We start from the raw sequence: 12,066 nt of genomic DNA on the forward strand, positions 1-12,066 counted from the left end.
CTCCTGAAGCTCTGGATCTGCCTTTGAGCCCTTTGGCCAGCTCCTGGGCCACACATGAAGGACCGCGTACTCAGCTGAGGTTTCTGAACTTCCACTGTTATTCAATGAATGAAATATGATTTTACATTGATTTGTATGTGGTCACAATATTAACACCGTCCAACATATAATGACTGATGCTTTTTTTAAATTGGTTTTGCTGTATGAAGTAAATTTTATATCATTTTGATATCATGTTTTAAGCCTCACCTCTTCTTTAATTTACGGTCACATGAAAATATTTCAGAGAAATATGATTATCTGTCTAAAAAGATGATTAGAGACTTAGGGCAGTTTGAATCATCCAGATTACAGGTGAGATTATTATTTCGGGCCAGAATTCAGTTTTATAACAACCACAGCAAACTAGATATAGAGTTATTGTGTCTTTCTCACACACTCCCTCAGCCCTCTGTTCTGGAGGTTCTCTTAGTGGCTGATCTGTAAGGGCCTCAGGTGCACAGACAGTGTGGAGGCGCGCTGCTGCGAGTGGAGTCAGGACGCCTCCTGGAGGACTGACACAGTACTGTCCAATCACAGTCAGGGGTGAACATGTTTGATAGTGGACAGTTGCAGTGTTGCACCAATATCGATTGGTGAACTTTGTGATATGTGATTATGTCAAAAAGTGACAAACTACCTCCATTTACTTTCAGTCAGTTATCCAGTGGCCAGAGATGTCACCCTTTCCCCCTCATTAGAACCTGTTGCCCTTCCTTGCACTTTGTATCTGCAAACCCTTACTCTGGAGATGATTGTGCAATCTTCAACATTTCATCTCAAAGTTACCTGTGCTCTGAAACATGGGACCAGACGTCTTATAATATGTTTCAAAGAGTTTTATGTGTCGGAAATCTGTATTTTTCACTAACAGAGCACTCCCTCTGAGAGCTGCCATTACAGTATCCCAATATTTTATTCATAGGTTTCAATGATAACTGTTATATAAAATATAACTATTCAACTTTTCAAAGATTGTTAGGGAATATAAAGTGTATTTTTTTGTGTTTGAGTGTCTGTATGTGCAACAATCTTTGAGTCATAGTGAAGCTGCACAATCGTACATTTACCATCAATCCTGTTTCTCCTTTAAGGGTTGCAGCGAGGTTCAAGCCAAAGAGAAAACCGACACAGACACAAGGAGAAAATTCAAACCCCACAAAGAAAGTGGAAGACACATGTATATCAAAATGGAATTAGTATCCTGGACAGAACAAATGCAAAAACTCAGTGAAGCATCTGGAATAGTTAGGGTTAGGGTTCGTTGTTTCAGGCGACATCGCTAAAACAACTAGAAAGTCACTCAGTCAAATTCATACCTTCACCAATGCCAACAGTCTGATTTGTTTCATTTAAATTCACTAGATAATTTCATGGATTTTCACAGAGTTTAACACACTCATAATTATCAGTCACCTAAACATCTCAGATTATATTTTAATTTGTTAAGGAATTTTGAAAATACAAGAGGCTGAAACACCAGATTTGTTGTTGTGTATTTAATAGGGGCTTTCTGCAGAAAGGATCAACACAGAGAGTCACAGGGATCTTAGCGTGAAGATGGAAAACAGTCAAATGCAGGGATCTGATATAGGAGAACAAAGGCTGTTTGTCTAAGCCAGTCAGACTGGTTCTGTAGGCGCAGTTGGAAACGGGCATTAAAACACAGGAATAAATGATTTACATGTTTCCTTTGGAGATAGAGCAGACATAAATTCAGTTCTTTGGAGAAGAAATAAGTGATAAACAGGTCTTAAAGTTTTCAGGTCACACACAGTTCAAGATCATAAACAGTTCAGGTCATTAATTAAGTAGACAGGTCATAAAAGTCTTTAAACAGGTCTACAAAAACTTCATTTTCAACTACAAAACAGGTTTCAACCACACAATGTCAAACACAGTCTTTTTTCCTCTCCGAATTATTCTCTGAGAAATCAGTGAAAATTTGGAAAACTTCCCTTTCCTGGATCAGCATCGAAATGAAGTAGTTTCCTCCCTGACCCATACCGTAGTTTGTGTGTAATTTTGCCAACCGAAAAACAAATGCTGATTCATAACCAAACCTCCTATCACTACCCTGTGCCAGTCCCATAAAGAAACGTGAAAAGAATCTGAAAATGAACGTAAGTCCAAAGGGATGATATTTGCTCTATACTTTCAGTTTTGATCATTTGATTATTTGTCTTATCAGAATGAAGATCAACCTCCATACGGGGGTGTGGTTAGCTAATTCAGTCTTTTGAATCAATTCTTAAAACCTATTTTTACAGACTCTCTTTGTGTACTGCTTATATTCTTTGTATTTCTTTGCTTTTATGTGATGTCGTCTTTTTCTTTTTATTGTAAATTGTATCTGTAATTACAGATTTTTTATGATGCTGTCTTATGATTGCTTTTATTGATTAGTTGCTGTTATCAGTGTCACTCTAAGCACTTTGTGATCCCTGTTTTTAAAGGCCCTTTGTAAATAAAGTTTTTTATAATATTGTTCTAAGAGCTGTAAAAATACTTTTTCATTAAGGTGTGAATAAAAGTTGTCTTAGTGAAGGAATGATGTCAAGCTCCTCTTACTAATCACTGTTTGTGAATGTTCCTGTATAAAGGAAGTTATTAAGATGATTCATTTGAGAGCTGTGCAAACCCTTTATCAGGATATCACTCAAAGTTGGATTCACGTAGCAAAGATGTTTAACCCTTTTGTGAATAGCATCTAACCTTCAGGGGGTGTGTGAACTGCTTTGTCTCTCCCTTTCAGGAACACTTAGAACACACTTACCAACATCGAGTGCGAGGAAAACATTTTTAGCACATTCTTCTTCCAGTTAAGCACCTAACGCTGAGTCAAACATTTACCTTGTAGTAATAAAACTTAAAAAGGGAAGTGAGTTTTGAAGCAGTGCACTAGACAAGCAATACATGCAGCAGCACAGAGTATCCAGTAAGATCATAAACAGTTCAGGTCATTAATTAAGTAGACAGGTCATAAAAGTCTTTAAACAGGTCTACAAAAACTTCATTTTCAACTACCAAACAGGTTTCAACTACAAAACAGGTTTCAACCACACAATGTCAAACACAGTCATTTTTCCTCTCCGAATTATTCTCTGAGAAATCAGTGAAAATTTGGAAAACTTCCCTTTCCTGGATCAGCATCGAAATGAAGTAGTTTCCTCCCTGACCCATACCGTAGTTTGTGTGTAATTTTGCCAACCGAAAAACAAATGCTGATTCATAACCAAACCTCCTATCACTACCCTGTGCCAGTCCCATAAAGAAACGTGAAAAGAATCTGAAAATGAACGTAAGTCCAAAGGGATGATATTTGCTCTATACTTTCAGTTTTGATCATTTGATTATTTGTCTTATCAGAATGAAGATCAACCTCCATACGGGGGTGTGGTTAGCTAATTCAGTCTTTTGAATCAATTCTTAAAACCTATTTTTACAGACTCTCTTTGTTTACTGCTTATATTCTTTGTATTTCTTTGCTTTTATGTGATGTCGTCTTTTTCTTTTTATTGTAAATTGTATCTGTAATTACAGATTTTTTATGATGCTGTCTTATGATTGCTTTTATTGATTAGTTGCTGTTATCAGTGTCACTCTAAGCACTTTGTGATCCCTGTTTTTAAAGGCCCTTTGTAAATAAAGTTGTTTATAATATTGTTCTAAGAGCTGTAAAAATACTTTTTCATTAAGGTGTGAATAAAAGTTGTCTTAGTGAAGGAATGATGTCAAGCTCCTCTTACTAATCACTGTTTGTGAAGGTTCCTGTATAAAGGAAGTTATTAAGATGATTCATTTGAGAGCTGTGCAAACCCTTTATCAGGATATCACTCAAAGTTGGATTCACGTAGCAAAGATGTTTAACCCTTTTGTGAACTGCTTTGTCTCTCCCTTTCAGGAACACTTAGAACACACTTACCAACATCGAGTTCGAGGAAAACATTTTTAGCACATTCTTCTTCCAGTTAAGCACCTAACGCTGAGTCAAACATTTACCTTGTAGTAATAAAACTTAAAAAGGGAAGTGAGTTTATGAAACAGTACACTAGACAAGCAATACATGCAGCAGCACAGAGTATCCAGTAATTGGTGATAAGACTTGGTGTGTCCATATAATAAAAACAATCAATCATTTTGAGAAATTGGGAAATGTAATCCGCTGTTATTTGATCTTTACATTGCACTCCTAACTTCAAAGATAATTCATTCAGTGGCGTCCATTTTCAGTTTTATCATGCATAGCGACCCATTAAATTCTGTATGGATCCAGATCAGGAATTTCTTTCACTTTCTTTAACATTATGAATTAATTTTTCTTAATTTCTCGCAGATTCATGGATCTGAAAAAAATCTGACATGTTCTGGGGACTGCTATGTACCAGTGTGTGAAATAAGGTGCAGGACAAAATATAAATCTGGATGTTGTGAACTTAAATTTCATACAGGGACAGTTTGGCCTTGGTGGAGGTATGCGCTGAGTGCTCTTCTAGTTTGTTTGTTTGATTGTTGTCAGCAGAATTACAAAAAAACTAATGGACAGATTATCATGAAACTTGGTGGAAGGATGGGACATGGGTCAAACAAGAATCCATCTGCACACAATCTTTAACAGTTTTGACAATTTCCCAGGGACTAACATAACAATATCACCTGATCAGACATATTAAGAGAACTGATATCTATGAGTTTGCATAATTTGGTTCAGCTCGACTGAATTCAAGGGGACTGTTTGGCCTTGGCGGAGGTATGTGCTCTAATGATGACCATACTAGTGGAAATATACTTCCCCCTAACAATTTTTCCAGAAACTGACGCAAATGGTATTTGTTCCGTCAAACCTGAACATGAAAACAGTGAGATGCTGTTAAATAATGTGGGACCTTGGACCTTTTTGAATAGGTTCATCCACTACAACAGTCTGTCCCGGTTGTTGGCCGGAGGAGGTTAATATTGCTGGAATGTGCAAACCTGTCAAAAGCAAAAGGGCTCCTGTACTTTACGTTAACCTGGGAATGATTGAAGAACCATAGCATATATTGACAAAGGGCTTTTGCCTGTGTGTTGGTTATGTTTGAATTGGATCCTTTGTCCAATATTCATTATTAAGTAACTTGTTTTATCTCACATCAAACCAGCGTTATCAATGACCTGCTTATTTGTTTCAACAAAGATCTCCTCCTTTTGTCCTCTGCACACAGAGACGGGCCTATAAATGATCATGCTCTCGCTCAATAGGCATATCTCACAGAGAGGTTTTGCAGCATCTACTGGATTTCCACTCACTCTCTCAAGGTGGGTACAAACAGTGGCAAAGTTGAGTCATGATCATAATGTTAACATATGATTTTCATACGTCTCTTTTGTGTTTTTCAGCAAGTTTGTGTCGTTGATTTGGTCCATGATGGAGATGCCTGGGGGTTTGCTCTTGCTCATAATTTTGCAGTTTTTTACAGACAACACTTCAGGTAAGTGAATCTGACTTTCTGTCATCTCGACGTCATCTTAAATTTCATCTCACCCGATTACAGAGTAAATGTTGGTGAAATTGGCAGAATGTGTTCCCAGACCACACCTCACAAGTATGACGGTTTATTTTACACTTTCTCTAAGTTTTAAATCTGTCCTTAAATAACTTTAAATCAGCCTCCCAGCTGAGCTACTGATTCTGAAGTATCTGGACATTGTATATTCAGAGTTGCCAACTATTTAATCCTTCAAACAAAATGTATTTCTATAGCCAATATTCACAAATAACTATTTTCCTCTTAAGGCTTCGCAAGGTGTGTCTTTAACCCTCACCCTCTGTCTTTAACCTTTGACAAGCATGAGGGAATACTACCAAATAAATAACCCTATTAGCGGGGGGGGGGGGGGTGGAAGCCTCAGAGAGAGCTGAAAGTGACATTCATGAGAAAAGACAGAGTCTAACTGTCCAAGTCCACAGAGTGAAGGAATAGAAACTTAGGACTTAATGAAAATGTATTGTATAAAAAGATAGCATAGATTGCTTATTCCCTATAACCCTATTACTCTTGCAGGGTGTGAAGAACACCCACCACACTCAGTTTAAACGATGTCCTTTCAAATTTCATTGATTTCGAAACTCATTTTAACGTGAGAATTATCAACCGTACAAATCCACTGATGTTAATAAAGATCACTTTTCTGTGTAACTGTGCTCATAGACAAGTTACATTTATTTCTGGCAGTTCTATCTTGGTTTTCGAGGTTTCATTTGGAGAAGCGAATAAACTTTTACAAGAGCATGGATCAAACTGTCTTTGTACTTTTCACAGGGACACTTGTCTCCAGCTGTGATTCATGTCACACTGAATCCATGTGCCAGGAGTCACAGGAAAGAGGAGACACGTTCAGTGGCCCGGTCCTCTCTTGTGTCTGTAAAGATGGCTTCGTAGGCGACGGTCTCACCTGCTACGACACAAAACTCTGCAGTGACTCTTCATGCTGTAGCCAAGGTTATCACTGGTCACAAGACAGCGGCTGTGTGGACACTGACGAGTGCTCCCTCCCAGACCCACCGTGTGCACCGACTCAGGTGTGCCACAACACACCAGGCTCTTTCATATGTGTGGAGCCTTCCTCTACCGCCAGATCTGGGCCCTCTTCCAAATCTGTCCAGTTCAGGTGTGGAAACACTGTTTGCCCAACAGGCATGGACTGCATCAGTAAAAATGGGGTCCCCAGCTGCGCTGACCCCTGTGAGCTCTACACTGAGCTGCACAATGACTGGCGTTCGGCAGATAACAAAATGAATCCGAAACCACGCTGTGACAGAGATGTTAACTGGCAAGGCTGGTATCGTCTGTTCCTGAATAAAACCAGTGCCCATGTTCCTGAGAGGTGTGTTCAGAGAAAAAGGTGTGGAACACAAGTTCCCCTATGGATAACAGAGCCTCATCCCACACAGCCAGGAGTGATTGTTAATCGGAATATATGTGGTAACTGGCTCTCTGGCTGCTGCTCTTATACAACGGACAAAATCAATGTCAAACTCTGCAATGGAAACTACTACGTCTACAAACTGGTGAAGCCGAAAATATGCTATCAGGCCTACTGTGCAGGTACTGAAACTCCCCTCTCTAACAACAAATTTATTTTTTTCATTTAATCCATCCATTGTAAGTGTTATAGAGAATATAATGTCCTTTTGTTTAAATATTTAAATTACATTTTATGAACAAAAACTCTTTGTTGCACACTGATGTTTTTTCATTTTCAACAGAGGTGGACAAAAGAGAAGTTGTAGTTCCTTTGACCACTCCTGGTCCAGGACAGCAAGGCACCTCTAAAACAGCAGCAGTGCACCACACCACAGTTTCACCAACCACAGCTGATCCAGGATCTCAGACCTTCACCTCTGCTGCACTCACATCTGACACCTCTGTAACAACAGCAGCAGTTCACCACACCACAGATTCACCAACCACTCCTGATCCAGGATCTCAGACCTTCACCTCTGCTGCACTCACATCTGACACCTCCGTAACAACAGCAGCAGTTCACCACACCACAGATTCACCAACCACTCCTGATGCAGGATCTCAGACCTTCACCTCTGCTGCACTCACATCTGGCACCCCTGGAACAACAGCAGCAGTTCACCACACCACAGATTCACCAACCACTCCTGATGCAGGATCTCAGACCTTCACCTCTGCTGCACTCACATCTGGCACCCCTGGAACAACAGCAGTGCACCACACCACAGGAGTCGAGGGACAGGTCCGCCTGGCCAATGGAGGAAACAGCTCCTGCTCTGGCAGAGTAGAGATCTTCCTCCGTGGACAGTGGGGGACGGTGTGTGATGACCAATGGGACCTGGTTGATGCTCAGGTGGTGTGCAGACAGCTAAGTTGTGGCAGGGTCCTGTCAGCACCAAGTGTACGGTTTGGACCGGGCAGTGGACCCATCTGGTTGGACGATGTTGTTTGCTCCGGCAGCGAATCACAGCTGACAGACTGCCAGCACAGAGGGATTGGTTATCACAACTGTGGTCACAGTGAGGATGCTGGTGTCGTCTGTGAAGGTAAAAGCTTATTTGAAGATTTAAAGGCAATGAAATCTACCTGTCAGACAACATAGGATAATACTATAGAACAGAAATATGGAATATTGGCTTCACACTGATTTCAAGTTTTGATAGAAATCTTATTGAAGTCTCTCTTTCATCTGTGTGTCTAATCAACAGTAATTTGTTGCATGTGTTTGTCATAGCTTCTTCACCAGTGAGGCTAATCTGTTATTTACCATCTCATCTTCTTTTGTCCAAACTTTTATTTACTGACTTTTTAAAACTTTTTCTTTAGTCCAACGCCCTCCACTCCAGCCTCCTCAGCTCATCTGTGGACATGATAAAATTCAAATGGGGCTAAATATGGCTGCCATAACAGCCATGGGTTTGAACCCACTCTCCGGAAACCTGGCAGTTCGCAACTGCTCCTGGGTCAGAATGCATAATGATGTAGTTTGGTATGAGGTGGACGCTCAGGCAGGTGCCTGTGGAAACACACTGAGGGTAAATACTTTGTTCCTTTTCAAGTTATGTCCATTCATTTATTATTACGATAATCAAGACTTAGCTATTGGTTCCCATATGTACTCCTCTGCAAGGAGCTCAGATTAGAAGGAACTTGCAGAGACAATATCTTAAACCCAGATCTTCTGCCTGTATGACGAAACCACTCAATCTGTAATAGAGCTTCTTGTGACTGATAATTGAACCACTCTCTGTCTTTCAGACCAACCGTACACACGCCATCTACTCCAACGTTTTATTCCTCTACCGAGGAAATGTGTCCTTCTCACGTCCTGTGAGTCTTCCCTTCTCCTGTGCGTATCCCCTCGACACAGACACCAGCATGAATGTGGCAGTCAGACCAGTGCTGCCGTAAGTACCTTTTTATTGAATACGACATTCACTCACTTTTTACAGTTGTAAAATATACAAGACGAACCTGGTGAAAATTTGTCTAGTCTATGTTACTTTTAACCAATCATGTCAGCGTAGGCATGCACTGCTGTTTGCCACAGTGGCTTTATACCTCCAGGACACATCAATGTCACCTGTATAGGATTTAAGGTCATCATAATAACAAGGCTTATATTTTTGACAGGACTGCAGTTGGCCTCTCAGGCTTAGGTAGCAAAGCTCGAGCCTCCATGTCTCTGTTCCACACCTCCAGCTTCACTCAGCCTTATCCATCTGGCTTGATCACGCTCCCTGTGGGCTCACCTCTGCATGTGGGCGTCTCTGTATTAGTCAGAGACCCAAGCTTTGTAGTTGTCCTGGAGAACTGCTACGCCTCTGACTCATCAAACCCCAATGATACTGCACGATACTTTTTCATCCAGAACAAGTAAGTGTTCCTCCTCATCATTGCGCTGTGGTTTATAATGGAAATGGGGGGAAAAGACTGTGTATGATGTGATGTATAATGGCCCACATGACATGACATGGCTCCATCCTCACTGCCAGGTGCCCCACTGACCGACAGCAAGTGGAAGTGATCGAGAGCGGCTTGTCCCGACAGGCTCGTTTCTCCTCCCTGTTTTTCCTGATCCACGGTGAATACAGTGACATTTACCTCCACTGCAGCCTCAGCCTGTGTGACCAGAGGAGCTCCCGCTGTGCCCCAGTACGTCAGAAGTTTCACATTATCAATAGAATTATCGATCAATAGTCACTGCAGCTTTACACTGGTTTTGATTGGATCTGTTATTCCCCCTCCTTTTCATAGTCTTGCAGAATAAGGACATCTCGCTCTGTTTCCAGCTCTGCTCCTCTGAAGCCCCTCACCATTGGACCAATCACTTGTGAGTATGATTAACTATGTGCTCTCAGGATTGATGTGTCAACACAATGATCAATAAAGAATAATTCACCATTATTTTCCTCTTTCTTCTTTATCCTCAGGGTCCAAGTCCACTGAATGAGCTGGAAACATATCGTAACAAAACTAACTCATTTCATAGTGTGATATTATTTGTTTTTGAATTTCTTCATAAATTGATTATAAAAAACACATGTTACATTGCATAATTGAATCGTAACACATAGTGGTTTTCCTAATTTTTATTAGCTGTGTAATGAGGTGTGAAAATGATTGAAGAAATTAAAAATCAATTTCCGAGTACTTTTCTTCTTCTCTGTGTTTATTTTCATGTATATTTTTTATATAGCACAATATAAATATACACCCATACATACTGAGGCAGGCAATAACAGTGGTAAACGGGAATGTGCAAAAGCAAGTGTGCATATAGTCTGTTGTGCAAAGACACAATGTAAGTAGAGCAAGTTGTCCTTTTTTTATGTGGGGAGGAGAAGACAGTGGCAGTTTTTGGTGGTGTAAATTTAATTTGTTGGCCTGAGGGTTAAAATTTGTCTTTGAGTCTGGTATGAGGAGGTGATGCTGAGTGGGGTCTTTGGTTGTGTTGCTGGCTCTTCTGAAGAATCTCTGCTGGTAGATGTACTGCAGAGATGAAGGCCTGATCCTGTGATGTGTGAATAAATGTGATCCAACCTTTTCTGCTCATAACAAAAGTAAAACCAGATTACATGATTGATATTAGTGATCCTGATGTGGTCATCTCCCAACCAAATATTGAGGTTTCACTCGATCAGTGCCTTCCTTTGTTCTATTCTGGTGGTATGAGTGTCTCTGATATGCCCTCCAGAGGATGGCAGGAGAATTTCCTACCGGCTTTTTACTGAGTTTGCTTTATAGACAGCACAATGTGGAGGAAGATTCTCCGCTCAGGAGTGTGACAGTGGTGTAAGAGTTAAACTTGTTAATGTCAGTAATGTCAAAGGAAAGAAAAACTTTCGCTTACGCCAGAGCGTTACGCTTAGTGCGCAACGCTCTGGTGGTCATGGCGGCCTCCTTCGTAGCGTTTTCGTGGGATGCATACACTGTAGAGGTAAACATCATGTGACAGTACCAGGATTGAGTCAGGGGATTTTTCTTTTGAAGTTATTTTTGGTAAGTGGTATTATAACCTCTCCTGGAACCGTCACCTTATCGTGGTGGAGAGGTTTGCGTGTCCCTATGAACCTGAGGGCTGTGTTGTCTGGAGCCTTGTGCTCCTGGTAGGGTCTCTCATGGCAGAGTGGTCTCAGGTGAGGGGCCAGACTAAGAATGGTTCAAAAAACCTCAATGAATAACGGAAGGAGAGGAGATGTGACCCGGTCGGAGGAAGCCCGGGGCCCCCGTCTGGAGCTAGGCCCAGACGGAGGGCTCGATGGCGAGCGCCTGGTGGCCGGGTTTGCCACGGAGCCCGGTCGGGCATAGCCCGAACAAACTACGTGGCACCCCCCCTCTCTTCATCCCATGGGCCCACCACCTGTGGAAAGACCCGTTGGGGTCGGGTGCGCAGCCACATGGGTGGCAGCGAAGGTCAGGGGTCTCGACGGACCAGACCCGGGCGGCAGAAGCTGGCTCTGGGGACGTGGAACATCACCTCGCTGTGGGGAAAGGAACCGGAGCTTGTGAGGGAGGTGTAGCGCTATCAGTTATATCTGGTGGGGCTTACCTCCACGCACAGTCTCAGCTCTGGTACCGTACTCCTGGATAAGGGTTGGACTCTATTCTTCTCCGGAGTTGCCGAGGGCGTGAGGCGCCGGGCGGGTGTGGGGATACTCATAAATCCCCGGCTGAGCGCCGCGGTGTTGGAGTTTACCCCGGTAGACGAGAGGGACGCCTCCCTGCGCCTAAGGGTTGTAGGGGGGAAAACTCTGACTGTTGTTTGTGCGTATGCACCAAACAGCAGCTCAGAGTACTCGGCCTTCTTGGAGACCCTGAATGGAGTCCTGTATGGGGCTCCAATAGGGGACTCCGTAGTTCTGCTGGGTGACTTCAACGCCCACGTGGGCAACGATGGAGACACCTGGAGAGGCGTGGTGGGGAGGAACGGCCTCCCTGATCTAAACCCGAGCGGTCGTTTGTTATTGGACTTCTGTGCTAGTCATGGATTATCCATAACAAACACCATGTTCGAACA

General features: G+C 42.0%; 1 protein-coding gene across 1 annotated transcript; it reads left to right on the forward strand.

Moving 5' to 3' along the window:
* The first annotated feature begins 6,310 nt into the window (after positions 1-6,310).
* LOC133953398 (uromodulin-like) lies at positions 6,311-10,187 on the forward strand. Its single transcript, XM_062387308.1, has 8 exons — positions 6,311-6,679; positions 7,789-8,103; positions 8,399-8,581; positions 8,805-8,953; positions 9,180-9,422; positions 9,542-9,701; positions 9,804-9,879; positions 9,980-10,187. Exons 1-8 carry the CDS (start codon positions 6,311-6,313, stop codon positions 9,997-9,999), a joined length of 1,515 nt encoding a protein of 504 aa, XP_062243292.1. The 3' UTR covers positions 10,000-10,187.
* Positions 10,188-12,066: the final 1,879 nt, after the last annotated feature.

This window comes from Platichthys flesus, chromosome 5, assembly GCF_949316205.1.
Source record: "Platichthys flesus chromosome 5, fPlaFle2.1, whole genome shotgun sequence".
In the NCBI taxonomy this organism is placed as follows: domain Eukaryota; kingdom Metazoa; phylum Chordata; class Actinopteri; order Pleuronectiformes; family Pleuronectidae; genus Platichthys; species Platichthys flesus.

Bases quoted from the DNA above. Each gene is read 5' to 3' on its own strand.
- LOC133953398 (XM_062387308.1), top strand. From the start codon at position 6,311: ATGGATCAAACTGTCTTTGTACTTTTCACAGGGACACTTGTCTCCAGC. The intron at 6,680-7,788 runs GTCCAGTTCAGG...GTCGAGGGACAG, and splicing joins CTGGGCCCTCTTCCAAATCT to GTCCGCCTGGCCAATGGAGG. The intron at 8,954-9,179 runs GTAAGTACCTTT...TATTTTTGACAG, and splicing joins GCAGTCAGACCAGTGCTGCC to GACTGCAGTTGGCCTCTCAG.